The sequence below is a fragment of the Nesoenas mayeri genome (genome assembly GCF_963082525.1).
Source record: "Nesoenas mayeri genome assembly, chromosome: 2".
Lineage (NCBI taxonomy): Eukaryota > Metazoa > Chordata > Aves > Columbiformes > Columbidae > Nesoenas > Nesoenas mayeri.
The window spans coordinates 148885943-148913643 of record NC_137543.1 but is presented as its reverse complement, the minus strand read 5'-3'; the positions used below and the strand labels follow the sequence as shown (position 1 = coordinate 148913643).

General features: G+C 39.3%; 1 protein-coding gene across 3 annotated transcripts in view; it reads left to right on the top strand.

Annotated features, from left to right (window-relative positions):
• Window positions 1-27701, top strand: part of NRP1 (neuropilin 1) — a gene marked incomplete at its 3' end in the record, with an annotated part of 111187 nt that overhangs the window by 40740 nt on the left and 42746 nt on the right. For all 3 annotated transcript variants that reach the window (XM_080340207.1, XM_080340205.1, XM_080340206.1), the window contains exons 3-6: window positions 5521-5702; window positions 10346-10573; window positions 18758-18913; window positions 21605-21771. In XM_080340207.1, the coding sequence (XP_080196333.1) occupies window positions 5521-5702; window positions 10346-10573; window positions 18758-18913; window positions 21605-21771 (733 nt within the window). The remainder of the gene's footprint in view (window positions 1-5520; window positions 5703-10345; window positions 10574-18757; window positions 18914-21604; window positions 21772-27701) is intronic.

The window sequence follows — 27701 nt, the reverse complement described above, 5'->3', positions numbered from 1 at the left end:
GAAAAAAAGAAAAAGAAAAAGAAAAAGGAAAAGGAAAAGGAAAAGAAAAAAAAAAAGAAAAAGAAAAAGAAAAAGAAAAAGAAAAAGAAAAAGAAAAAGAAAAAAGAAAATAAAAAGGAAAAAAAAGAAAAGTTTTATAAGACCACTTCACTCATCCTATCAAAGATACATTCACAGACACCAATAGTTGACTTGGTGGGATGGAGAAAGCTGCCTCTGTTGGGAAGACTGGTGTGTAATGAGAGCAAGTGGTCAGGCAGGAATGCACCACGCGGGACCCCATGGCACCAAGCACACTGGGAAGGAGCTAAAATAGCAAAAAAACCCCATCATTCCCTGTGGTTCCTGTGCCTCCTGGTGCTCAGGGAGTACCCATGCCCTGCTTAGGCCTGGTGGTTTGCTGCTGACGCAGCCATCACCAAGGGTCCTCCCAGGGCCACATGCTGCTTCCACCTCCATCAAGGTGTGTTTTGAAGCCCATACATGAGGAGTTGTACCCTCTCTGTGTGGATACCTGCACCGAGCTGCGAGGGAAGCCTGACATGTCTCCAGAGGAGGGGACTGCTCCTCTAGTGCCCATTAGATGGGTCAGCTTGCTAGACTGGGGCACAGGAGGCCCTGGAGAGCCATCAGGATGCATGGAGGCTCAGATGGAGAGCAACCAGAAAGACCTCAGGTTACAGGCAGAAAAATAGCCCATTTGAGGTTGTGCTTTTTTGTGCTTTTTTATTTTTAACACCATATACTTCTTTCTCCTGTTGCTAATAAACTGGGATTAAGCTTGCTGTCCCTTGAGCACCTGCAGTTCTTAAGTTTTTAGCTCTGGGATACAGACTGCCTTGTGCCAAGAGCACTGCAGTAAATCCCACACTGCTAACCCTCCGCCACTAATGGGGCACAAATCCATGGTGCAGAACAACTCAAAACTCTTTATTTAGATTTCCTCTTGCAATACCTTCTGTTCAGCTGAGATGGAGTCTTGCAAGGATTAAAAATATTTCTTTATAAAATAACTCAAAAGAAGGATACATACTAAGAAGCAAATTCTCAGAACCAAAGATAGTCTGGCCAGGGTGGAAAACTCCTATGAGAGATTTAGCAGCTTGGTGGAAGTGGAATCAGGCTGATGAAAGAAACAGAGATCTTTTCACTCTAACAGGTGAATAGCTGAAATACTCATAACCACCCTATAGATGCATATCATAGTAGACTGCAGAAAAATATGGCATATTCAGATGTAAATTATAGTTGTATATGCTTTACTGATGGCTTCATAAGGTAAAATGGCAGATATTTAGATTTCAGCTGACTTCTGCATACTTCTCGGGAAGGAATGTTTTTAGGCAAAAGGAGTAAGATCTGGCTGCCCTAATAATAGGAAAACATGTAGAAGCAGAGCGTAGCTTGGCAGAGTGGCTGGCTTCAGCAGCGTCTGCCAGCACTTGCGCTTTACTTGCTGCAGTACAAGGTGCTACAGTGCACTTAAGGGTCTCCAGCATGCCCAGAACTGAAACCAGAAATAAGCACTATTATCACCTATGAGGCACTGGAAATAGAAAATTCACCAAAATCTGTGTTCTGCAGCTGTTTATGTTTTTCATTGCCCAGTGTTCATTTTATGGGCATCACTTGGCCTTTTCCTTGAACCCATAACTTACACTTTACAAAAAAAGTGCAAGTTTTTTTGCAATCCCTTCAAGAATTTGTAGGGGAGTTCTAGAGTCCCTCATCTTTCCAATGGGAATCTGTCCCAGGCATTGTTTTACTGGACCATAAAATTAGGACTGTCTAGTAATGGCATGTTCAGACACCATGTGGGAGGAGCAGGGGGAATGTGCGAGCTCTGCAGTGCGTTTCTGCCACCCGAGAGCCATGCACGGTCCTTGCACACCACAGAGGATGCAAACAGAAAGCAACCAAAACCAGGATATCTGGAAACATCCAGACAGGCAAAAAGGGAATCCTTTTACAATGATGGCATAGTGGCTCCATGGACATATCCACCGATTAGCCCCTCTTCCAAGTAAGCATCTCCTATTTCTGCACATGAAGTCATGCTCCAGTCCTTCACCTGAAACTTCATGCAGTGGTTAGCACCATGTTTATATTTACATCTGTCTGCCATAAGCCCTAAAGGACCATAACATTACAAGAAATATTTGCCACACCATTGGCAGCAGTAACTGAATGAAGAATTGCCAAGTGGGAAATCCAAATTTGCAAACTCAGTATTCTGGGCTGCGCGCCAAGGCTGTCTGGGCACTGAGGAGGTGACACATTCAGTCTCCTCACAGGGATGCCAATGTGCCAACTGCGTCCCTGGCACAGCATCTTCTCCTGACAAACTTATGGAGAAGAACCGCTACCAAGTCCAGAGGGAGATGCAAGCTGCTTTCTGAGCCTCCTTGGCGGCAAATCTATTTTCAAGTTGTGACTGTACTTCCTCCTATTTACAAGAACAGTTGTTTGCAATACACTATGGTCTCTGGTAGGATTTTGAAAAGTGCAAAAATGACAGCAGGACATTGGTTTCCAAGTATAAACTTGTAAAATCCAGAATAATTTCATTTGCCTAAGAAAAATATAATATTGATACTCACAGCAGGCCAGATATCAGATGTTGCTGCCAGTGTGGGAGAATGCAAATCCATTTGTTAGCTGCCGAACGAAAGACGTGATCCTCAGGATATGAAGGTTGTAGGGTTGATCTCTAAAGTTTTTCTTTTTCAAATGGTACTTTGTACCTATTTTCTTACAGCTAAAATTCTCTTTGTCTCTTGGTAATTTTTCAAAGCAAAAGAAAAAAAATGAAAATTTCTCCAGTCTTCCACAGGGCTGCGTGACCTCTAACTTGCAAAATCCATTAGAAGACAACCTTTTAGTAACCAAATTGTGTCATTTACAACTGCAGAGCAGCCAGAAAGAGCACCATAAATTGCAATTCTGTCACTATAAGGAACAATAGAAAGGTGTGGGCGGGCTATTGCTATAAAAGAGGAAACCTAGGAGAGTGATAAAATTTAGTTTGAATATTTTTTGCCAAATTTACTTCATGTAATAGCAAAACTGGTACTTGCAGGTTAATTATTTTTTTCTAAGTATATGAAAGACTTAATAAGACTATAGAAGATTCTTTTAAAGGTGTAGCAGAATAAAAATACTTCATTCAAACCCTTTAAGGTTTTTTTCTTCTTTGTAAATGAAGTTTTAAAAAAACAAGTACAAATCTGCTTAGTATTTTTAATTGTCATTTTACACATAATTTAATAATTCAGAAATAGGGTTCTTGATATTCATGTGAAAAGTGTTGAGGCTTGAACAATGAATGACACCTGAGAAACTGGTGAAATAATGTCATTATGGAGAGAAGAGCAATGACTGTCACTCAGATGCTGTGAGTTTATGTGGTTACTCTTTCTCTTTAACAAGTGGTTAATTATTCAGAGAAAGGTTGTTTTGTGAATAATTCTTGTCATTCATTTTTTCCCTAAATTGTAAAAGCTGGCAGCCTTCATTCCTGAGTACTTCCAAGTGATTTTGTGGGGACCTAGAACTGGTATTCTTAAGGATATTTCTAAAGAAAATTTTTTTAAAAGGCAGCTCTGAGGTCTTTTTACAACTCTCTCCTTAAGTTTCAAGTCCCATTACATATATATCATAAAGAAATTACAGAAAGAACAGAAGTCTAATTTTTAAAAAATGCAGGGTACTTAAAGTATCTGCAGAATTATCTCAGAAAGGAGCATTTCTGCCTTGTATTTCTGCCAATCTGAAATGGGACAGTGAAGATAACTAGCTGAGCAATTGCTACTAGAAAAATCAAATACATAAGAGGAAATGTAGTTAACACAATATTTCACATATGTTAATGCTTACAGTTCCATCAGTGTCAGCTTTATTTTCTACTTGATATACACCAAACCTGGCACACAATTTTAACTGATGAGGTAATGTCATTTTTAATTTAAGTAGCCTTAAGCTGTCCACTTTAACTAGTGATATCATCTTTGCAGTTGTCTCACGGGGCTTCATGTAAACATAAGTAATGTGCCCTGGATGGTTTGGAGCACAGTTGTTAAAAATGACATTGGTCATCATGAAGACATTTTTTTCCCTTGATCTCTCGAAAAATGTCAGACACACTTTATTGTCCTGTCATTTTTAGCTCTTCCTTGTATATTAATATGATCAGAACATTTCAGTGAACATAACAGTAGAGTAGAGGTCTAAACAAATTAATGGCAACATTTTAATGTCAGTCGTAGTAGGATAATGAAAAGTAAATGAGATTGTCTGGCTAACAGCAACTTGTTAAATAAAACGGCAGCAGAAAAGCTTTTCGCCGCAGTCCAAAAAAGACCCAGAGCACAACTCAGGTTCCAAATGCCACCACCTTTTAAGAAAAGATTAAACTGATTCTACAAATTGTGTCTGCTCCTCCTTCACATCCGGGATCGAGTGAAATCATCTGCTAATAAAACTTAAAATCAGACCTGTCTCCGCTTCTGCGTCTCTGCAACTTTTGTTCTCATCAGTATTCTCTGGGCTGGCTCAGGGCATGAAGCTGCTGGGTTCTCCTCAGCCCCTGGAACCAAACTCCTCAGACCAGCCTGGCACCTCTGGGGACAGGGCTGAGGAACCCTAATGTGACTGTTGTCCCCAGGCAAACTTTTGCTACATTATTGCGTTATCGTATGCTTATCCTTATAAAGTCCTTAGGAATGAAGCAAGTAACCAGGGCAGTATTTAGCCCAGCCTGTTCAGTAATCACAGGCTGTACAAGTATGAGTATTATAATGTGGGCTTCTTCATTCAAATAACTAAGCAAAGATGATTCATAATGAAAAAAGTTTTGTGTGAAAAAAAAAAAACCAAACCAAACAAAACAAAACAAAACAAAAAACCCACAAGTGCTGTGACTGATTTGGATTTTGTGATTTGCTCCAAACTATTTGTCCAGCTAGCAAGCAAAACTGATTTTCTACCACTGATCTGAAACAAAGTGGATTTTTGAACAAAATCTAACGTTTAGGGATTTATTTATTATTCTGTGGACATATGTTTGGAGGATAGCATATGGAAATCAAAGTATTGTTCATAAAGAGCTCCAGCCAAAAAGACATTTTTGAATTCATAACAGAACTTCACAGTTTGAAAAGAATGCTATGCATTATGTATTGATAACAACACTACACAGACAAAGGAACACAATTTAATAATACAGAATTGTGCTCATGAGATTTCCTTTTTTTTTTTTGTTAATTGGTTACTTTAGCTGACATTGTCTGCGAGCATAATGGACACCATTCTTCCTAATAGTTCCATGTTGCCAGATGATGTCTACAGACATAATGTAGTCCATTTTAATTATTTCATTTTGCTTACATCTTTCAGCATAATGTGTTTTCCAAGCAAGCTAGCATTTTTCTTGATTATCTGTGTTGTGTTATGGTTTCTAAATTAATTAGGTCTCCTTCTTTCCTGGAAGTTAAAAGTTTCTTCCTTCCATTTATCTACCAGGTATGATTATGTTGAAGTGATTGATGGCGATAATGCTGAAGGACGCTTATGGGGAAAGTACTGTGGAAAAATTGCTCCCCCTCCTTTAGTGTCTTCGGGACCATATCTTTTTATTAAATTTGTTTCCGACTATGAGACACACGGAGCAGGATTTTCTATCCGTTACGAAGTTTTCAAAAGAGGTGAGAAACTATTCATTGTTATATAGCTCATAACCTTTGATTTTTGCTTTCATCAAAAATTCCACCATAATTCTTTGGGATGGGGGGAATACATGAAAATGCTTGAAAGAGAAAGTTGTATTGGCCTTGTCATTCCAAAGTGGGGGATGTATTCAGTGGGTGTAAATCATTAATCCAATGGATCAGCTGCATTGGAGGATTGACTCCTCTGGGTGTAATGTGATAGTCCTCAGCAGCTGTTTGTTTTGACTTTCTTAAAACATTAGCTTTCTTCCCTGCCCACACGCCCTTTTTTTTTTTAAATAATAATTACTGTATGATTTACAATGTTACTGCCTTAACAGCACTGTAACCTTCTGAGTCCCTGACTTCTTTTTGTTAGCATTATGCTCTGAATTCCCGAGAGATGGCTGTGGGCTTGGAAAGGACCAGAGTACACATGGGCAGCAGATGATGTTGCTGTTGCTTTCACAAGTTGTGTTAGGGAGGCAGAGGAGAAGCTCACACTGGTCACAGGCATGTCCTGCTGGGTGCTCGTGCCAGGAGTTCAGTCCCGCTGAGCACTTGTAGCTGTATGGGGCACAGAGAAAGCCCAGAGAACCACAGTCCAGGACTATCCAGACCTATAGACAGTTTCTCTTTGATAACTCCTTCTGAGTCAATAGCTAGAAGACGAGTAAATTTTTTGGCATAACCTTCCCTACAGCTGGACAGAGACAAATAATTCATGTATTCCATGCCTGGAGAACAGAGGATCAAAACTCATACATAAAGACACAAGCTTAACTTTATAGAAAAAAATGTTGACTTCAACATCAGTGTTCAGGATCATATTCACAAAAGCAGCGCAAAGCTCCCAATTTCCAAATACACACCACTCCCAGACAGTGTTCCGTTTTCAGAATCAGTTCAAGTCCCTTTTACACACCTAAACCAGGGACAAATTTTCAGCTGCGTTCAGCACACACGCTTGGTGGCAGCTGTACTGTTAATGAGGAGAAGCACAGTAGTGAAACCTCTTTTCTGTTGTATGCTATTGCTGCTCTGTGCAGTGCTAATTGAGGCCACAGACCTCTTGTTCGCCATCTTCCCTGTCTGTAAATCCACTCTTGGCTCCCAGAAATTCTTTTGGTGACCTTCAGGGTCACATTTTTTGAAAGAACTCAGCATCCAAATGACACCAAGCTTTCCTGAAAAAATATCTTTATTTATTTTGGTGTCTTTAGGAGGCTAAACTCTTGAAACTGTGTCCTGAAGTTTCTCAGTGTTTATATACACAGAACCATCTTTCACAAAGAACAAGACTGAAACACAAGAACAGAGAAAGAATGGTCCATGAAACAATCAATTTTAGCAACTGAGTGTTTTCAAGAAAAAAGCTTTTATTTATTTTCTAATAGTGTAGCAGCACCTCAGAGCTCTGACAGGAATGTTGTGATTATTTCCTTGTGTGGTCATTTACATCTTTCAGAGATATACATTAACCATTTTAAGATGGCATTATGAATGTGATTTTACACACACAGAAGTCAGGAAACTCAAAATTATGGCTCCCAGAGCAACTTTAACTCTAGTTCATTCCATATAAACTGTATATTAAGCCAGGAAAGTTATCACCAGGTACAGTGTTAGAAATGTTGTGTGTACACAAAGGATATAAGTTATAGTTGCTGTGGGAACACAGCCTTTTTAAAGTTTTGAGTTAATGCATATATGCTATTCAAGATTTACATTTTCATTTCTGTACAAAATAAAGCTGACTAGTTTACCCTGTTATACAGGTGAAGCTCAGATGCTCAAACCAGACTAATATCTGTGTGTTAGCATATTCACAATCTTGCTTATCATTTCCCAGATATGAGAAGTATTAAAATGATCCCAAGGTCCTGTGGTGCTGAGCTGCATTCCAGCACACAGCATATTTTTCCCATTACTCCTGTGAGATCATCCTTAGTTTTTAAAAAGAAAAAACTGCATTATGCTACCTGTGTCCTAAGCTGAATTCTAAACCTGATGCTTAAAATGCCATGTCATAGAAGTTGTAATGTGAGACCAGCACATATAATTACTGTGATAAATGAAGTATGGGCTTTGAGAGTAGGACCTGCCTTCTCACCCAGCTCCTTACCTAGAAAGACACTGAAGAAGTTGAATTCCAGACTAAAACATGAAATCTATGTTGCCCAACATTTAGCCCATCTGAAATGTTACCATTTTGGCTCCATCAGCCAGCCTGTCCTAGGATGGATGAAAAGCCTGTTCACTAGAAGAGGATCTACCTGATTGAAGTTCAAGATTCATAACTTTAGTCAGCTGAATTCATGGTGTAAACTGAAAAAGAAGACAGTGCCAGCCAGGAAGGGAAATTATTTTCTGTGTCAGTGACACCTACTGAAAGCAAGTGAAATTATAGCCAGTGTCATCTCTTTCTCTGCTCTTCCTTTTGCCTCCTTTCTCTCTTTCCTTCAGCTCATCTCTCTTCCTTTATTTCATACACATGCACACACATAGTTTCACCACTTCAGAAGTAGCTACTCTGTCTGGTCTCTGCTAGAACCTTTTCTGCCAGCTTTCTGTGAACATTGCTACATGGAGATCCTCATACCCTTAGTGTTGATTTAATTCCTGGCGTTCCTTCACAATGCCAATAAAGGGCCAAAATATATGGAGGGCATTTTAGTGAGGCAGGTCTTCTGGAAACAGTTTTTATTTCTTGTACCAAATTGACTTGAATATGTTTAAAATAAAGCAAGCTGATATTGAGATACCATGTGTGAGTTTAAGGAGCCTGATGATTGTGCACTCACAGAACCAGGATCTGGCTGTATTTAATAAAGTAATAATGATCCTGGCTTACATTTTATATTGCATCTTTTATTGGATTCCAAGAGGAGTACAGAGCACTTTATGCTATGAAAGGCATAGCAAAGCTATTTTATTCTGGAACAGCAGCTCCTGGTAGGAGTGAGTAGCAACAACCAGAATATAACCCTCCCATACATGACAAGGAGACAAGGGAATGACAGGGAGAGAAGAGAAATATCCAACTAATGTGTAAGGGGGTGATTTAATTATAGGCAAAATGTAATTTCCCAAATTGGAATAGGTCAGGTTACATGAGCATTAATATCTACACCTTCCAAAATATGCCATGAAGTGTTCTGAATATTGATGTGATAGCTCAAGCATTTGCTGTCAGTGTTGAAGGACAAAAATACCTGAACCGACTGGATTCATTCACATCTTTCTCTTGCATGCTGAATTTAGCTGGGAGGTGGCCAAATCTGTGGGGGGTAATATGTTTGGCACATTCACAAGGAAAACATTTTCTATGGTGAAACAAGAGTATTCATATATGCAACAAGACAGACTGTTTTCCTTCAATGATCTGTGTAAAGCATTGGAAATCCTCTAAGGCTCCTGACTACAGTCTCTAGGGATGCTGGGCATCCTCATCCAAATTGAAACCTCACACACACACCCTCCAGCACAGACCTGCCTGCTGCAAGCACACTCTGTTGCCTGTGTCCTTCCTCTTCTCCATATCCAAAGACCTTCTTTCAAGTCATCCTACTCAGGCCCCCCAGGTTAGCTACTAGCCACCAATGCCCCAAATCCTGTAAATCACTTTTCATTAAATTTGGAGTGTCAGAAGTCGGAGAGAGGTACCTGTGCTGACCCTGTGGGAGAATGTGTGGGCAGTGCCTGCGGCTGACTCTGAGCACACCTGCAGATGTGGGATCCATAGAAAGGAGTCCTGAGGGACCTCAATAAAGAAGAGATGTGATCTGTCAACAAGAGAGAGACTCCAGTTTTAGTAGCCTGTATTCACAAAGACAAGTCCAGTCATCTGGCCTTTTATACCCTTGCATCTTTACTGCCACTTTCCTGCACCATGAAAAGCAGTGTTTGGAGCATCCCATTATGCCATGATGGGGACATTGGGGAAAGCTGGTATGTCAACACTGACATTAGGTGACTTCTAGCAACACTGCCTGTAATCACACAGTTTATCATGCCTGCACTAACAGCAACATTTTACTGGTGCACCTGTGTCAACACCACTCAGAATGAGTCACTCACCCTTGGTACATGTACGAATTACCTTTCACATTTAGTTTGTCAAGGAGGCATAGGTCACATCTGGCAGAGTTACTGAGTTAGTGCCCCAGGAATCTGAAACCACTACTCCCTCTACTGAATTCACTCTCCCGCTTTCGTAAAAAATTCTATTTTACCAATAAAAGCCTGTCAGCCGTAAGATTTAAAGATTTGAGCTTGAAGGGGCTATAATTATTTCTCTAGGGCTCTGTCGAGATTTCTGCAGCTTACACTTTCATTGGTCCCACATGACTTTGTATTTGTCATAATTTTTTCTAGAGCTGGTACAAGTTTTCCTGTTGTTCCTTACAAATTGAAAATTGGAGATCAGACAGTATATGCGAATTGTGCTTTAAAACCTGACTGTCAATAATAGGAACAAGCTGGCTGAATGATTAATGTGATGATTAAAATGAAGTGTTTCATTGAAAAGCCACCTTTGCCACTGGAGAGACAATACAACCTAATTTGTTTTCCAGCAAGCTACTTTGCTTAGTGCTATAGTGTTAACCCAGGTGATTTTTTTTCTCTTCCGCTTACAGGACCTGAATGTTCCAGAAACTTTACTTCATCAAGTGGAGTGATTAAGTCCCCTGGATTCCCTGAAAAGTATCCCAATAGCCTTGAATGCACTTATATTATCTTTGCACCAAAGTTGTCGGAGATTATACTGGAATTTGAAAGCTTTGAGCTAGAACCTGATCCAAATACAGCAGGGGGAGCACTCTGTCGCTATGACCGATTGGAAATCTGGGACGGATTCCCTGATGGTAAGAGAAAAATGGACTGTGATATGCATAACCATTACTCCAAAGTGGGCTGCAGAAGGCATATTCTCATTTTTTTAAATGTCATCATAGAGAGGTCCTTACTTGATTTATGTGAAACGAGTTGAATTAAAGAGATATGGGGAAAGTGCTCTGTAAATTCATTCAGTAAAGCATATCACAGTGTGAAGGATATTTTTTATGAAATATGTTTAATTTTGAACAGTTGACTCGGAGGAAACCTCTATTTTTAGAGGGAATGTGTGATGGATCTCCTACACTAAGATAAATTAAACATGAAGCCTTAAAATATTTCCCCAAACTTTCACAGCTGACACTTGTGTATTGTCCAGAAATTTCCAACAACTTGCACAAACTAGACTTTGGCTACTAACCCTCCAGTTTGAGGAAGAACCTGGTTACAGATCAGCTGTCATAGCAAATAATTTCTTTGCCAGAGAAAACATGGTGTCTGTACAATTTAAATCATACTGACTGAATGATTACCCAGGTCAGCAAACAGTCATCGAGTTATTAATTCAGGTGGCTTTGGTGATTTGGCACTGCAGGGTTCCTCCCGTATAGTGCTCTCTCTTCCAGCAGTATAAGCAAACCGAAGGTTTTATCTTAATTTGTTAATTTATAATCTCTGATTAGCTGGGCACATATGTCAGGGTGGATGTGTTGGGCACCCTTTTGGAACTTACTTCTCTGTCATCTGAGTAATTTTCCACTTAGTTGTTGACCACACTTGACCTTGTGCAAATTCGCTAAGTGCATGGCTAGATGTTAGCTAAGCCTTTAGAGCCAGTGAGCCCTTTATTTCACCTTCTGCCCAACCTCGTATGCCCGTTTTACACTGAGACTGGTGAACAAAAGAACTGCATAATTTCTCTATTTTTTTCATATACGGCATGGTCCAAGTCCTCTCTAGGTAGGGCAGCCATGTACCAGTTCTCCAAGGACACCAGCTCGATAAGCTGTGGTTCCAGCCTAAAAGGGACAGCTCAAGCTGGATACCTAAACTTTAGGGTGCCCAGATGTCTATATGAATTGTGCAAACATGTAAAACTGATTGTTTGTGATGTCTTTTTTGCTGTTTCAATGTATGGCATGAGGTGATAAACATCTTGAAGCTGTCCTTTTTCTTCTTAATTCTGTAACTTGTAGCAAAATTCAACAACTGAGAACTTATGTTGTTTGTGTTGGGCACTAATTACAGCTGTTTCAGTTTCCCACTGGTGTGATAGACACATTATTAACAGATATTTTCTTTACTTCTATGAACAGCAGCGGCAGTTTCTACAAACTGCTAATCTTACATTAATATTTCATTTAAATTAAAACATATAACTTAAAGAACAAATCTTAATAACACATTTAAACTTGCCTGTTTTCCTATATAAATCCCCAATATAATTTTAATTAAAGCTTTTACTGATGCTGCACTAAATAGGTATGTTCTTTCTAACATATATTTATTTTTCCTTTTTGTTTTATGCTTCATGAGTTTATCATGGCTCTTTTCAATCCACTCCAATAAATAGTGAAGAAAAATCCATAACAGTAGCTGAAAGACTGTTCAGTATTTAATGCCTCAGTTAGGAAAATAGTATTGTAAGACTACAATAAGGATGTCTGGAACATTTAATAATAGGTTTATTTGTATATATAGGCCAAATCTTTCCAGACTGAATTCCTGTAGAACTTGCATTTAAACTGGCATGTGAAAAGATGATCCAATCAATCAATTTATGTGCAATATTACTAAAATGAAATGCATTATTGTTCATGCTAGAGGGTTTCAAAGCAGTAATTTCCTGGGTCAAGCAAGTGACTGAGCCATACTGAAGAGCAATTAACAACAGGCGTTATCAGCCTTCCAATTGTTTCACAAACTGCCTAAACCCAAAATGATCCTGACATCCAATAAGGGTGTTTACATGTTTGTAAATATTCAACTGAATTTGTAGGCTAGAAATAAATTTTTCCTTAGATACAAACTGTTGGAAGTTGTGGTGGTTATAGGGAAATGTTTGCTGCACCATTTCATTGTCTGACAATCCTTAGCCAGACCTGTCAGTCTCTCTTGTTTAACTGAACACAACAAAGGCAGAGAGAACATGATTGCTTCTCTATAAATGAATCAGGATGAATCCCTGGAGAAAGAGGAACTATTTCAGCTGAAGACTAAAGCTTACACAGGAAACCATAGGTGTAACCTGGCCAAAAACTGAAGACAGAAATTAAAAGTTTGTAGATATCAAAAAGAGAGTATCCAGATAATCTTGGAAAAAAAAAATAAATAAAAGGAGGAAGGAAGGTAAAATAAATCTAATTCGTATGCACATGGAAGTAGCAAATTTCAGAATAATTTTAGACTGTGTGGTTGCCTTTGATGGAGGCTCACCTGGGGTGAGTCTTTCAGCCTTTTGTCCATTTCCCTTTAGTCTGTGAAAAAATATTGAGAAGCCTCCTCTACATTGTTAACTTGCAGGGGGCCGAGGCGTGGTTGTGTGCATTACTTAAATGCTGGCACACTCCCTTGCGCAATTTTAGCTCATGTTAGCTTGCATTTTCCCAAGCAATTCCTGAGTACCGCTTGGAGGACAACAAAAACCAGGGATCATTCCCAACAGGAACACTGGACACAGCCATTCTGCTTCAGAGGGAAGAGCCCGGTGGGAGCAACCTGTGTCACACTGTTCTGCTGGTCCCAGGAACTGTCCCTGTCCACTGGCTGCATGGCCAGAGGGTGATCCCTGGACATAGCCATAGAAAAAAGGAAGCTATGTTGCTTTGTTGTACTGCATTGTTATTAAAGCCCCCATCACATTACACTGATATAAACATAAATTAGAAAGATTTTTTGAATGTTTGGAAAAAAATGTGTATCCTTCAGTTCAAACCTCTGTTCCACAGCAATACAGCTGTGGTTTGCCAGAATGATGGCAGTATTTTAATAGTACACAGAACAGTTTGATGGAAAATAATTGTGACAGCAGTCAGGGCAGAATTATATGGCCTGAACGTGTGGCTGTCACCCAGCTCTGGAAACCAGGTGTCGATGTTTGAGCCAGATACTGTCAGTCCCGCCGTTCCCACCAGAGAACAGCACCCTGCTTTGCTCTGTCACGGATGTCTAGGGCAGTAATGCACCTCTGGAGGTACTTATCTCATTGACTGCTCTGGAAGCTACAGATCAGTAACTCAGACATAAACTTTAGATACCTAAGTTAGAGCAGATGAAACCCAACATAGGTGGAAAATGTTTGCACTGTAGAATTTGATCAGCTACAGTCACTAGAGATCAGCAGGAAATTAATTCACTGTTTCCTACAGTTCCGATTTTTTTCATTCATCCCCCCAAAAAGCCAAAAAAGAGACAAACTTTCTCTTAAACAAATTTTCCCAATGATGTTTAAAAGAATATGTCAAAATCAGTATGATTCCATTTACAATTTGCTTCTATGTAATTGCCATTTTTCTGGTGGAAAACGATTTTCTGTTAGACAATTTGTGAGCAACTATGACAGTCATTCACCAAGATGTTAATCCTGAAATGGTCTGTCACAATCATGGAGTCCTCAGCCTGCCTGGCTGTCCTTTTGGTGGATTGAATCTGGCAAGTGCTGAGTACCTGCATCTTGATTCTGCAAAACATGTGCTTATCTTTGAAACATGTGAGCAGTTAGATTAACTTCAAAAGGAATTTACCGAGGACACTTACAGGTCTGATGTTAAACACTAGCATGAGTGTTTTGCTGCTTCAGGAGAAGAATGGTAGGCATTCAGGAATGCCTCAAAGCTGACATTTTGTTTTTGCATAACTGCATGCCAAGGGCATCCTTTGGTCTCTTTAAAACAAAACAATAAGTGAAACAAACCCTGTTGGAGAATATTTGGAAACTACAAATGCATGTTGCAAATATTGTGCAAAAAAGGGACCATGGTTTGAAGGACATAACAGGTGGAGTTAGAGCAGGAGAGTGAGTAGATCATGGAACAGAAATATGTGATTTTGCATGAAAAAACTAGACACCCAAAAATGTCTTTGCCCAAGGCACAAATATACCTCAGCCAGCCTTGGCTGAGAACAGTCCATTGATGACTTTGAAGAAAAATAGCCCTCTCAAAACCAGGACTAGCTTAAGTGATGAATTGCTCATATTCATCATGCAGCTCTCTTTGAAGCTCTATAGACTGTCTACTAGGGGCTCAAAAGTAATTTAAAGAAATTTACATACGGTTTGAAAACCACAGGCTAAGCATTGCTGCCTTTGTCAATATCACAAGAGCTTCCACTGAATTACAGAGTAGAACAGAATGCTTCACTTCAGTCATTAACATCAGTGCAAATGAAGGTTGCTATTAATCTAGGTGTGTTTCTCCTCTGTTGCAGATACTTTCTACACTCTTCTGAGAAGCTATTACAATCTAAGAATATACACAAGCTCAGTGTAGGTGACTACTGGACTGTGAGGATGGGATTAATTTTTCAGTTCTTTTCTCTTTAGCATCCTAAATAATGTGCAAATGTTTTGTCAATAGCAATTGTACTGCTGTGAAATTACTGTCCACAGCACACCAGCATACTTTTAAAGAACAACTTTAAAATTCAGTAGAATTATTAGTTAACGTAACTTTTCTTTTAATATTTTAGAAGTCTAATATACCATTTCTCCTTGTTTGTGTTTTGCTTGTTTGTTGTTGTGGGGGGTTTTGTTTTGGTTTGGGTTTTTTTATTTGCTTCTTGTTGTTGTTGTTTTGGGGTTTTTTAACTGAATTCCAAAAGCTAAGAATTCAGCTGGATGGACAAATCTGTATTTCAATAATTCTCAAAATTTCCTGATATGGATACTCTTTGTCCAGAAGGGTAAACAGTAGAAAAGAAGAATTAGCAAGATAAGGTTTCTGTTTAGTCTTAAACCACCAGCCATATTCTATGTGTTCCACATGCAGATCTGTAAACCTTCAAACATATGTATTAAGAATAACCAAGGATTTATCCAAGTTCTAGAATTAGATGCTGCATTTGGGAAAACGCTGGCAAAACAGGTTTCTTAGTTACTCCTACATCTTTTAACCTGAAAGTTACTCAGTTTTCCACTATATCGCACTATGCCAGTGGAAAGAGGAGCCAAGGTCCCAGATATACCTACAGCATGGGCAGGCAAATGAAGTAGCTGGCTCACTGAAATGTTTCTGTTCTGCAGGTAGTATAGAAGCATCCTTTAGTAAGGACATTTCCAAACAACTCCTGTTCAGAGTAAGCCTTCCCGGGGAATGCTGACAAAGCAATATGATGGTCTACAGGTAGAGGCTGCAATGAGCTTTCTGGGCCTAAAGACTTCTCACCACCTACTGCACTAAAATTCCCGTTTGGAACTGTGTACGGTGTATTTTGAAAGCCCATTTCAGTTCATAAGGAAGGGTCAGGAAGATGATAAAAAAAAGCAGTGACATAGTCTACCTAAGTAGTCAGCAGTATCATTCCCTGAATGGAGCCCTCAGTACAGGAAAGACATGGACCTACTGGACAGGGTCCACAGGAGGACCACAGAAGTGATCAGGGGGATGAAAACATCTCTCCTATGAGGACAAGCTGAGAGAGTTGGGGTTGTTCAGCCTGGGAAGGAGAAGTCTCTGGGGAAACCTTACCGCAGCCTTTCACTACTTAAAAGGGGCCTGTAAGAAAGGTGGGAACAGACTTTTTAGCAGGGCTTGTTGCAATAGGATAAGGGGTAATGGTTTTAAACTAAAAGAGGGGACATTCAGGCCAGACATGAGGAAGAAATTTTTTACAATGAGGGTGTTGAAACACTGGCTCAGGTTGCCCAGAGAGGTGGTAGATGCCCCATTCCTGGAAACATTCAAGGCCAGGCTGGATGGGGCTTTGAACAACCTCATCTAGTTGAAGATGTCCCTGCTTGTTGCAGAGGTTTGAACTAGATGACCTTTGAAGGTCCCTTCCAACTCAAACCATTCTATGATTCTAGGATTCCATGATCCTACGATTCTGTGATGTTCAGATGATGTCACCCACACAGCATTTATTTGATGTGGTGACACCTGAAACATTTGATAATTTATTGTCATTCAAAAGTTTTTACAACTTGAATCGAAAAAAAGAGAACTTTCTATTAGCTATTTATGTAAGAAGAATAAGAATGTCTATTTCATCCTGTTCTTCTCAGATCAATACTGTATTAGCTCAGTAGGCTAAGGTTTTCATGTTGTGTAAAAAAAATTCAATACCTTTTTATGTCATAGTCTGCACATTTTTGGCTCTTGCTTCTACACAGCTAGCAAAGGGAATAGTTCTGTGACAGCAGGGCCAATCAGTAGAAGACTGAAATGTAGAATCACTAAACATGTCTTAAAAATTATAAACCAGTGAGTCATGAGGAATCTTAAAGCTTGTCTGCTTTAAACAAAGTTCTCTTCTGTTTGTCATTTCAAAGAGGCTTCCCTACAGGAAATGGGAGGAGGGAGGCTCAGAGTGCCATAACATGGTGTCCTTGTCCTCCTTATTTTCTTGCAGCTAAGAGCAACATCAACAGCTATAACGTTGAAAGGCCATCGTGGGAAACAGCAGGATCAGAGCTGTTTGCACATAGAAAATGCAAAATACAAAACCAAAACCAAACAACAATAACAACAAAACTCACCTGCAGCTCTTGGAGTGGGGTCATTATTTTGTTTTTTAAAAGCCACTAATAATAACAGTCTAAAACAACTTTCTCACTCCAAATAATAAAACTGTAAAACTTTAATGATTTCTAGGATGAGGAAGAATTCAACTTATACCCTCTATAGGGCGTTCCGTTCTATCAATACTGCATTGAACAACCCTGGTGGAAAAGGGCTGAACTGGCAGGTATTTTAAATGCCATGGGATTGCCAAGGCAACTGAAGACTGACTATGCCCAGAACATGGATAGAACAGCACACACTGGCAGCAAGAGCTACAGCATCTGAGCTCCCCCTTTCTGGCAACTCTAGGGCCTTACAGAAATGTGTGGCTTACATAAGAAAGTTATTCGAAGCTGGAACTGTTCTACTTGTTGGAAAATGCCAATGAATGACTACAAAATTATGTTAGCTGAGGATTTTCTTTGAACTGTGAATAATTAGGATATATAAACATCTTATATTTTAAACTGAAAGTGAATTGAACTTCCTAGAGGTGTTAATTTAAGCCTGGAAAGCCAGTGATGTAAGCATTAGAATGACGTCTTATGATTATTTTCATTATTGATTCCATGGATGGGTTTTATCATTGTCTTTTCTTATTGTTTATAAGCATGGATGTACCACTATTCAGCAGCCTAGGGACGTATCTGTAGGGAATGCTCAAGTGCTAGAAGGCCACATACGTTTGTTGTGAATTGAGTCGCTTAATTAAGGAAAAATATTATCTCACTGCACAGGAATCCAGAAAAAATATCAGGAACTGGTTTATACATTATTAATACTGAGAGAGATCATGTATGTGCGTATGTGTGTGTGTTCTGTGACAAAGACATATATTTAAGAAATCCTTGCTCCATTGAAAGGATTAAGATTTTCTTCTTGAATTCTTTTACAGTATTCCTTAATATTGAGCATACGGGCAAAAGATCCATGAGGGTGTGCTGAAAGCCTAGATCAGGAGGAGATGTAGAGTCATTGGTCATAGACTCAATATGAACGCAAAAATGTTTTTCTAAATTTGCTAAAAATTGAGAGATTATCTGCAGTATTGAGCATAAATCCTGAAAGGTGCTGTTTGAACTACTATTCCCAGAGCATCTTGTAGGCTGGGTGGGCAAATCAGGCTGTTCAGATGTCCTTGACATAAATAGGTGCTTCAGTCACACTTTGGAAAATACTTTTGCCAGTTTGCACATGTAATTTTGTGCATCATTGCCCTCTCTGCACACTTTAAAGGATGCTTTGTGAAATCCTGGTTCCTTACATTTTCAGAGGTTTATGGAGTGCTACCTGGAACATTTTAGAAGTAAGATTACTAGGATAGGAGAAGCAATTTATTGTCCACTGATAAGTTATTGATGAGATACTGATTTTGAACTGATGTAGAGGTTCACTATTTCCTGCTGAGGGAATCTCTTTAGGAAGCCATTGTGGTGGCATCTATTGTTGTAGCAGAATTGGTAGTTTACTATTAATCCTGTCTCTTTGCAGTTGGTCCGCACATAGGGCGTTATTGTGGGCAGAAAAACCCAGGACGTGTCCGGTCTTCAACGGGGATTCTTTCAATGGTATTTTACACCGACAGTGCAATAGCAAAAGAGGGATTCTCAGCAAACTACAGCGTGTCGCAGAGCAGTGTATCAGAAGGTCAGTATTTATCTATCCCACAGAGCTTCTTGGAAATTATTCTTTGTTGTGTCTTCTTGCACACCAGGTGTTGCATGAAACTTTAAAGAAACCCTAAATAAATAAGATGGTGGGGAAGGCTTGGTTCTGTTTCTTTTTTTTTCTTTTTTTTTCTTTTTTTTTTCTTTTTCTTTTTTTTGTTGAAAAGGAACAGCTACCCTTTGAAAAGCAATGCAAGAAGCTGAATCCTCCTTACAGTTTTACTCCACAGTATTGCCAGTAAGTTGGGGTAATTATTGTAAAAAACTGTGCTGACCAAGGAAATGCAGGAATGCAGAGCAGTTGAACAATCACATTAAAACAATGAAACATGAACGATGAATGCACTATCCAAAGCCTTCTTTTATTAGATGGAATAAGCTTTGGTGATTGATTTCTTGAATAAAAGAACCCATTTAATATATATGCTCTTGTTAAACCATTCCATAAGCTATCTAAGCTTTGTTCTCTGTCTCGTTTTTCCCAGTTGCCTCATTTTCGTGCTTACCCTTTGGACAGAGAATGAAATGAAGTGAGGGAGATGCAAGAAAATGACAAGCTGTGTTATATCATGTCCTTGCAGATTTCCTTGCTTTTCTCAGTGATAAAACACACCTTTCAAATCAAACTCTCTCCTTTCTGCGACTTACAGAGTTTTGACCAGATTCACCCAGATTTGATGCACTTGTTTAGTCAAAGAAGGAAAAAAAGAAAAATGAGTAAACTGAAATTACCCCTGTTACTCCCCACCTCTCCTCTGCCCTTACCTCTTTAATAGCTTTCTTGCATGTGCATAGCCAAGAGGAGGGAACAGGGCCTCTGTGAACGGAAAGCATCCTCCTCTATGTCTCTCAGACTGTACCTCCAGATAGTTAGTCTTCTTCTTATGTAGGTGCTGCTCCTACCCTTTCCTTAGCTAGCACAGGCAACTTGGATCCTCCTGTCCACCCCCTCCACAGTCATCCTCCCTGGGCTGTAGAGGCATCATCACACTAGAGCCAGAATTAATAGTATCTGCTATGCTGAGGTGTCTTCAGCTCTTAAACATAGGACAACAGAATAGGAGAAGTCAGTGTGTGTGAAATTCCTTTTGGATAAGAGGAAACAATTTCTGTGGTGGAGGCTTAGACAGAGGCGTGATTCCTCTCACTGAATTTCAGCCACCCTTGCTCTTTGTGTTGTCACTGCAGAGAGTGTCACCTCCAGAGGACAACTCTCCCTACTTATTTCAGACACAGGAGATGTTCCCAGGAGGTACTTGTCCCTCTCAGTGGACTACAAGGAAAGCCCACATGATTAGATCAAACTAGACACCTACCTTTTAGATATTTTAATATGACTCCCACCTACTGTGCTTTGTAGTGGCTTATGGCTTTCCTTCTGATTGCAAGCAGAGGTAATTTACTTTGAGTCTTACCCTAAACTATTTCAGTTTCAGTACTTCAACCAAGGCCCCTAATATATCGAAGCAGCGCAGAAATGGGGGGAATGGGTGGTATACCACAGAAAATGCAGTTTGGCAACAAGTTTGATCATTCAGTTATGGGGCACCAAAACTACAACTCCTATAAGGTACCCTGATAGCATTTCTGAATATAAGTTTTTGGATCCCAGATAAAATTTTTTAACTTTTTTTTTTTTCAGAATATTTAAATTTTCATTGAAAAATCAGAACTTTGCTCATTTTTCCAGCTCATGGATTTTGAAACCTTCAGCTCAGCACCTAACCCTCTGTTAGAAATATGTCAGCTCCAGAGAAGGTGTGCTAAAAAGGAGTATGTACCCAGATGTCAGGGACTCCACTTCATGCTCTTATATTTACCTTAATCTGCTAATAAAGGAACTAATGATACTAATATACTATGAAGACCCTGAACAGAGGCATGGGTACCTGTTATTTTCTCCTGCCCTTGCAGTGGGCTTGGTAAAGCTGTGGCAGAGGGGTGCACTAGCAGCTGAGTGTGAGGGTCTGTCTAAAGCCACCAGCCTGTCTTGCTTCAGTGGGGGATGGAGCTTTTATTTTTTAACAGTAAGGGAAGAATTTAGTGTTCATGCCCCATCAGCCCTTCAGATTGAATGGAGATGATCAGCTCATTTGAAATACAGCACATTATAGAAGAAGTGGTAATTCCCTTAGGTCAATACTCTTCTGGCTTGGATTCAAATTTTGTTGATCTGTTTCTTTCTAGTGTCCAGAATCAAAAGAAAATGGCTAAAATTTTATATAATATTTTAAAAACATTTTAAACTTTTTGTAGTAGAGTGAATAGCTTTAAAATAAAAATTATTTTATACAGTCATCTGATTTGTGTTTCCTGGCTTTGTGCATAATTATGAGTTGAACATATGTTGGTTTATATTATGAATCCACAGAAGTGCCTGTGCTACCCTAGAAAAGAGAATTCTATTGTCATATATTGAAATGGCTACAATTCTGGGCTAAAAATATTTGTATAGCATTATTATTGGAGGAATTGCCATGGCAACTCAAATGACAGTATTAAGAATGACACCATAAGCCCAATACTGCCTCACTTAAAGTTGCTAAAGAATTCAAAGTCACATATAAATAAATTCTTTAGATATTCATATTCAAAGCAGGAAAACGTTCTCATTATTCAGTCTAAATCAAAAAGCTGACCATAATAATGATGGTATTTTATTTTTCTTCAGATTTCCAGTGCATGGAACCACTAGGTATGGAGTCGGGAGAAATTCACTCTGATCAAATCACTGTCTCCTCCCAGTACAGTCCTATCTGGTCTGCAGAAAGGTCCCGACTAAATTACCCTGAGAATGGATGGACCCCAGCGGGAGATTCTATCAGAGAATGGATACAGGTAAGAAGATAACGTTTTAAAGATATTATTAATAATACTGTGTGGAGATTATTGAATGTGAAGAATGCAAAAGAAAAAAAATAACACAGTAAAGTACTTCTAGATAATCTAAGAGTCATTGCAAGTAAATAGCTCACATTTCCTATTAGACACACACAAAAATAAGGCTGACTCCCAATGGTATAAAAAAGAGAAAAGGTCAGGAAGATTAATTCTTCTGCTTCCCACGTCTATTGTTTTTTCAGTCTTCTGGGCACAAATAACAGAGATTTTGGTTTAGTGGAAAAGTCAATATTAGTTTAACATGCTCTTAAAGTGGAATGTCCCAGTAAACTGAGCATGTGCTATGTCTCTAGCTGATTACAGTTAAGCATTAGTACAGCATAGTGTTTTCATGCACTCAGATTTCACCTCCGAAGACCTATGTCCCTTCTAGAATACATTACACATTAAATTAGTTCAGTGATCTCTGTCTAGTGGCTATTCTTCCACATCCTTAAACCCAACATTCATTGGTAAGTTTGGCTGCCTTGACTTTGCTCTGTTAATACAGGAGAAATTGTGCAAACTTTTGTCGCCACAAAGAGACTCCTTGAGTTCAGCCAGTCTACTTGGGCATGTTTGCTGTTTGTTATCTGGTCCGTATCTCAAGGGCACATGGCTCCTGAACAGATTAAAATTATTCATATGAATTACTGTATACAAATAATCTATCCTAGCAGACAAGTATTAATATTATTAGGTGAATAAAACGCTGACTTGTCTCAATTTTAGGTTGACTTACACTTCTTATTTGTAACCTAGATTCTGTTTCCCTTGGCAGAAACTCAGAGAAAAGCTTGAGTATATTAGATCAATATTACTAATATTGAAAGCTTGTTCATATAGTTGAAACATTCCTTCTGCTTCTGTTGTTTTCTATAGGAAATTACTAACTGACATATAAAAACAATGCCTTATTAGCCGTCCATACAAATGTTCACATTGGTGTTTCCTGTGAGGTTTGCTGTCTGCAAGAAAGCTTAAAAACATGTTGAGTAGTAGTTAGTAAAGGGAAGAAAGAGAGGGAAATCTTTCATTTTGGATCCTCAGCACACAATGGGACTCTCAGGTGTCCTGCTTAGGGGCCCCTACACATCCTGAGCTCTTGGCAACTTGGTAGTTGTGTATGAGGGACCTAATCAGACTTCAGAGTAGTAAAAAAAAATCTGTTTATCCTTTTTCCCTGCTTAGGAATAAATGTTAAAATCTCCCCAGCCTTATCTAAGTGCAAGGCTTGTTATTAATCATTGCCACTTGCAATCCATGGAATGCACATGGAAGAAGGGTGGAATGCATCAGAATAAAATTCCATGTGTTTCGTCTGGTCAGAGGGCCGCCACTTTTTCTTTATTTCCTTCTTTTCTGCTGTCACTTACACATTTATGACTGGATAATCAAAACAAGATAGCTAGTCAAATCTCATTCATGTGTTCTGTGTGCTTATTAAGTTTATTAAGTTATGATGGCTACGTACATATATGCATAGCTTAATCCTTTCACTTAGAACTGGATCTTTCTGAGAAAATGTTTCAAAGGACTTTTTTAACCATTAACTTTTTAATAACAAACACATAACAGAATCCAAGCTACTCTGGGGTTTATGTTTAAAACAGCTCAGGGTACCTCAGGCCTCCTGCCTATGAATTTCTCTGCCTCCTTTGTCTTCTGTATAATCCAGGGTGCTCAGGGGCTGAAAAAAACGCTGAGCATAATTTTTAGCAGCTTTACACTGCTTTCGCCTACCACATCAGCCAAGAAGCTGGTGGTTATTTTTATGCTGTACTGCTCACGCCACAGCTCTCGCCTGCGTCACCCAGCCCCTGGTTTGGAAAAGGCAGCACAAACCATTGCCCTGAGCAGCCAAGCCCTAGGGCATCTCCTCCACTGCCCAGGGCCCATATGGTAGGACCAGCACCCCCAGGACAGGCTCCATGACAGAGCAAACTGGGCTGTAGCAGCCTTCACTGCACAGCTGAGTCTTGTTTGCAAGACTGAGCCTACAAAGTCTTGCTTGAAGATTCGTTGCATTGAACTGTTAATCATTTCTACTACTCAGCCTATGTATAAGAAGCAACTGAGCTAGTTTGGAGATGGAGCATGCCATCGCCTGGCTTTTTACAAAGTGTAACAGTTTAACTCATCTTTGGTTCCTTTTGTGTCAGGTGGACATTAATTCTTATTTATTATGGTTTAATTCAATTGTGGCATTCTTAATTCAAGCCTCCAAGTGTGTTCTAAATGCTTTCCTGTTAAACTTAATTGACAATCTTGAGATGGCTGCTAAGTGCTTCAGATCATCAGGCACCGCAATAACAAGGTCCTTGCACATGTGAACCATCATCTCCTACAAAGCCTTGATGCCATTGGCAGTAAGCACATGTTGTGAGTTTGTATCTGGATAAAATATTGAAAGCCCATGTTTCCTCTGTACAAATATCCCCAGGAACAGATGTTCACCTCCATAAGAGCTTACAGACAACCAAGGATATGCAACTAATAAAATACTCTGAAATTATCCATTGAAAAAAAAAATAATACTATTTCATAAAAGAAGGAAGACACTTGTATATGAAGGACTGAGGTCACTTTGTTCTGCTTTGTTCTGTATGCTACCGTAAACTAGTCATTTATTTGAAGTATTTGCTATTGTGCAGTACAGCGTAAATAGGTTTTTGTTGTATATTTGAAAAACTCTAGAAAATATTCAACAGCAAAAAACAGGCTGAAGTATACAGCAATGCTGAACTTGGAACTTTTAAAGTGAAAATTTATGCCTATGTGCCTTTGTCTGAGACACAAAGACTTTGTGTATATCAGTATTCATTAATCTTTTCACAATTGCAAGTTTCCATACCTGCACATACATTGCAGCTGGTTAAGTAGGGATATCTACTTCAAACTGCTAATATGCATGTGCAAGTAGGCTATATATATGAGATATGTACAATCATACCTGGGTGAAGCAGCTTGAAAATTCAGCTCCAAACATTAAATTCCTTAGTGTATCATTTTTTTTTTTTTGTGTAGGGGAAATATTATAGTTCTCCTTTCCCTTCCTTATACCTCTCCCTTCAAGGTTAATGTTTTTGCTAAGACAAAAGAAACAGAAAACCTCGGTTAAGTATCAGCAAATGGAGATTGGTATCTGTAGAGGACATCTAGAGGGCATGCAATATGGTTGTCTCCTTTGAGGTGTTGACGTCTTTTGGACTAGTTGGCTGAAAAGAATTAGGAAAATGCAGTTGGCTTGTTGTTAGTAATGGATTTGCATGGATTCTATCTGTGGACATGGAACTCCATTCTTTGGTGGAAAAAATAGATTGCTCCTTTGTGGCTGACAAGCTACTAACTCCTGAGTTCATCTGAATGCTGCCTGCTCACCAGGTGCTGCCAAGTGAAAGCTATCTATCCGTTCCTTTCCTTACCTGTTTCGAAATAAATGTCAAAGCTTAGATTCAAAATATCCAAAGCACAGTCACACCATAAGTCTGCACAGTACTTTCTCCATCTAATTTTTACCTTCAAAAATGCTTTTTAAAATTGCTTGAATAACTTGAGATTTGGAGTGACTCCATAATCAGAAACAGAGTCACTCCAGATTGAATTTCTTCTTTAGAAACACATTAATAAAGTCTGTGGATTTTCTAGTATGAATGGAATAAAGATGCACATAAGGCAACGGTTGTCAAAAATAAGCATGAAGTTCGTTTATTGTCATATGGGATGTTATTATCTCCTCAATCTTAAGCTTGGTCTGCTTGTTTATTACACTTACATTTCACACACTCAACTGCCATTCAGTGTGAATAGCATAATTTAAAATAAAAAATAAAACCAGCCCTTTAATTTAATCAAGAGCATGGAACTGCCATTGCAACATGTCATTGTCCCTCATTAACGTATCCTTTCACAGGAAAAATAGTATAGTGTTTCCATTTCTGTAATCTGAACAACAAACATGTTAATAGGTATCAATTACCAGCCAGTTTCAGTACTTAGAACCAGTAAGAAGGCCAGTGTGAGGTTTTCACATCTGGTTTTAGTGAAACTGTTCCTGTCTGTGGTATTTAAAATTTAAAGAACCCCTGTTATTGTGCAATTGGGAATCCTCAGGGAGTACAATGTTAATGAAATCCATAATGTGCAGGGATTTTATGATTGCATTTTCAAGGCATTCCTTCAAAAGGGATGACTGATTTCTGCCATGGCAGCAGTAATTGTGTTTTTACAGAGTAGATTTAATGTTCACATTTAAGAACAGCAGTTACGTTTACACTCATCTGAAACAGACACATGTGAAATCTTTATATTAAGGGAATATTTTGCATCTTATTTTTGAAGCCTTTGAGCAGGAGCCATGGGCTGCTGTCCATGGAAGCCCTTGTGTCCCAGGGCGGCCCCAATGGGCTGTGGCCGGGAGCTCCCCAGGGCAGCACAGGAGTAGGGGAGCTCCTGGTGGAGCACCCGGCCGGATCGGTGCCGTCAGCTACAGACACTTGAGACCCATGTGTGTGTGGTTTTGAAGAGAGACTGATTGCCTATTAGCAGGGTCACTGGGAATCTGTGCTATCATCAATCCTCATAATGGTGTGGGTTTTCAAATCCACAAGGAGCAACACCTTCTGGGTACTTTTACTGCAGAATCTGTATGTTTTCTATCAAAATGTTTCTTCTAATGCATATAACACAAATCCTTACACTCCCACCAAGCTGGATGATAGTTTCTGGGTGGCAGAATTTTTCTTTCATCCTGTAACACTGAGCAAGACCTCCAGCCTGCCCAGAAGGAAAAACATGTTTCTTAATAACACAAGCTCTTCAGTTCATATTATGGCTGGAGTTGAACAACACCATAAATCCAGCTTTAAGAATCTTAGTATCAGATCAAAACTTTGCAGTCATAAAACAAAAACCACTACTCTGGTATAAACACATTCTGCCAGTTTAAATTTGTTCAAAAAAGGTTAGCAGGAGGTTAACATAAATAGACATTATACTCTGGATTGAGTGTTATCTGTCGTTCTGCAGCTGACATAAGACCATACGCTAAGATGAACTCCTTATTGTGCGTTCTGACTAATATGACATAAATGGCTAATCCAGCCCAAATTTGTACTGCTGGGGTTTTCAGGATCTGGTATCACGTGGAGACGGCCAGAGGCAGAGGCTGGCACAGGGAGCCGGTTTGTTCTGCTGCCCCTGGCCTCTGCCTGCCCATCTCCACCTCATCACCCACCCGTCCCTTTGGCACTTACAACTCCTGCAGAGTAATTCTCTAGACCTCCAGAGTGGTCAGCCCTAGCAATATCAATTGATTTGGTGCAAACTGGTCCCTCTGCATCTTGCAGCATTTAGGGATCTGGAGAAAGGCCAGAGAGAGGTAAGAATAGGCCTCCTCAAAAAGCAACCTGGGAGATCCCCCTCACCTCCACTGATTGAAATATCAGTTGTTTATTTAACACTAACTCTCCTGTGCAAGGAAAATACACTTCCACTGATTTAAAACACTTCTATGTATACACTGCTTCACCAGAATGAGAGGCACCTCTGAGGTGGAATTTTCCTTCCACATTTGTCTTCATTCCTTTACATTTGCAGTAACCTACATTCTTTATTGTTTGCTCCTTTGTAAGCAAAACCCAGAAACATGCATCGCTGATGTGAACTGGTATATAGATTAGTACAGATTTATTCTTGTAGCACTTCTGAAAATAATTGCAGTTCATCATTTGGTGTTTGGACCTTTCATCTGTGTCATAGCTTATTTCCTTATCAGGTATTCACTTAAAAATACAGTCAGTATTTATATATGCTGCTGCACAGCACATTTGTTTCATTAACAGGTTTATTCTTACATCAGGCAGCTGTTCAGGTTGACTTTACCAAGC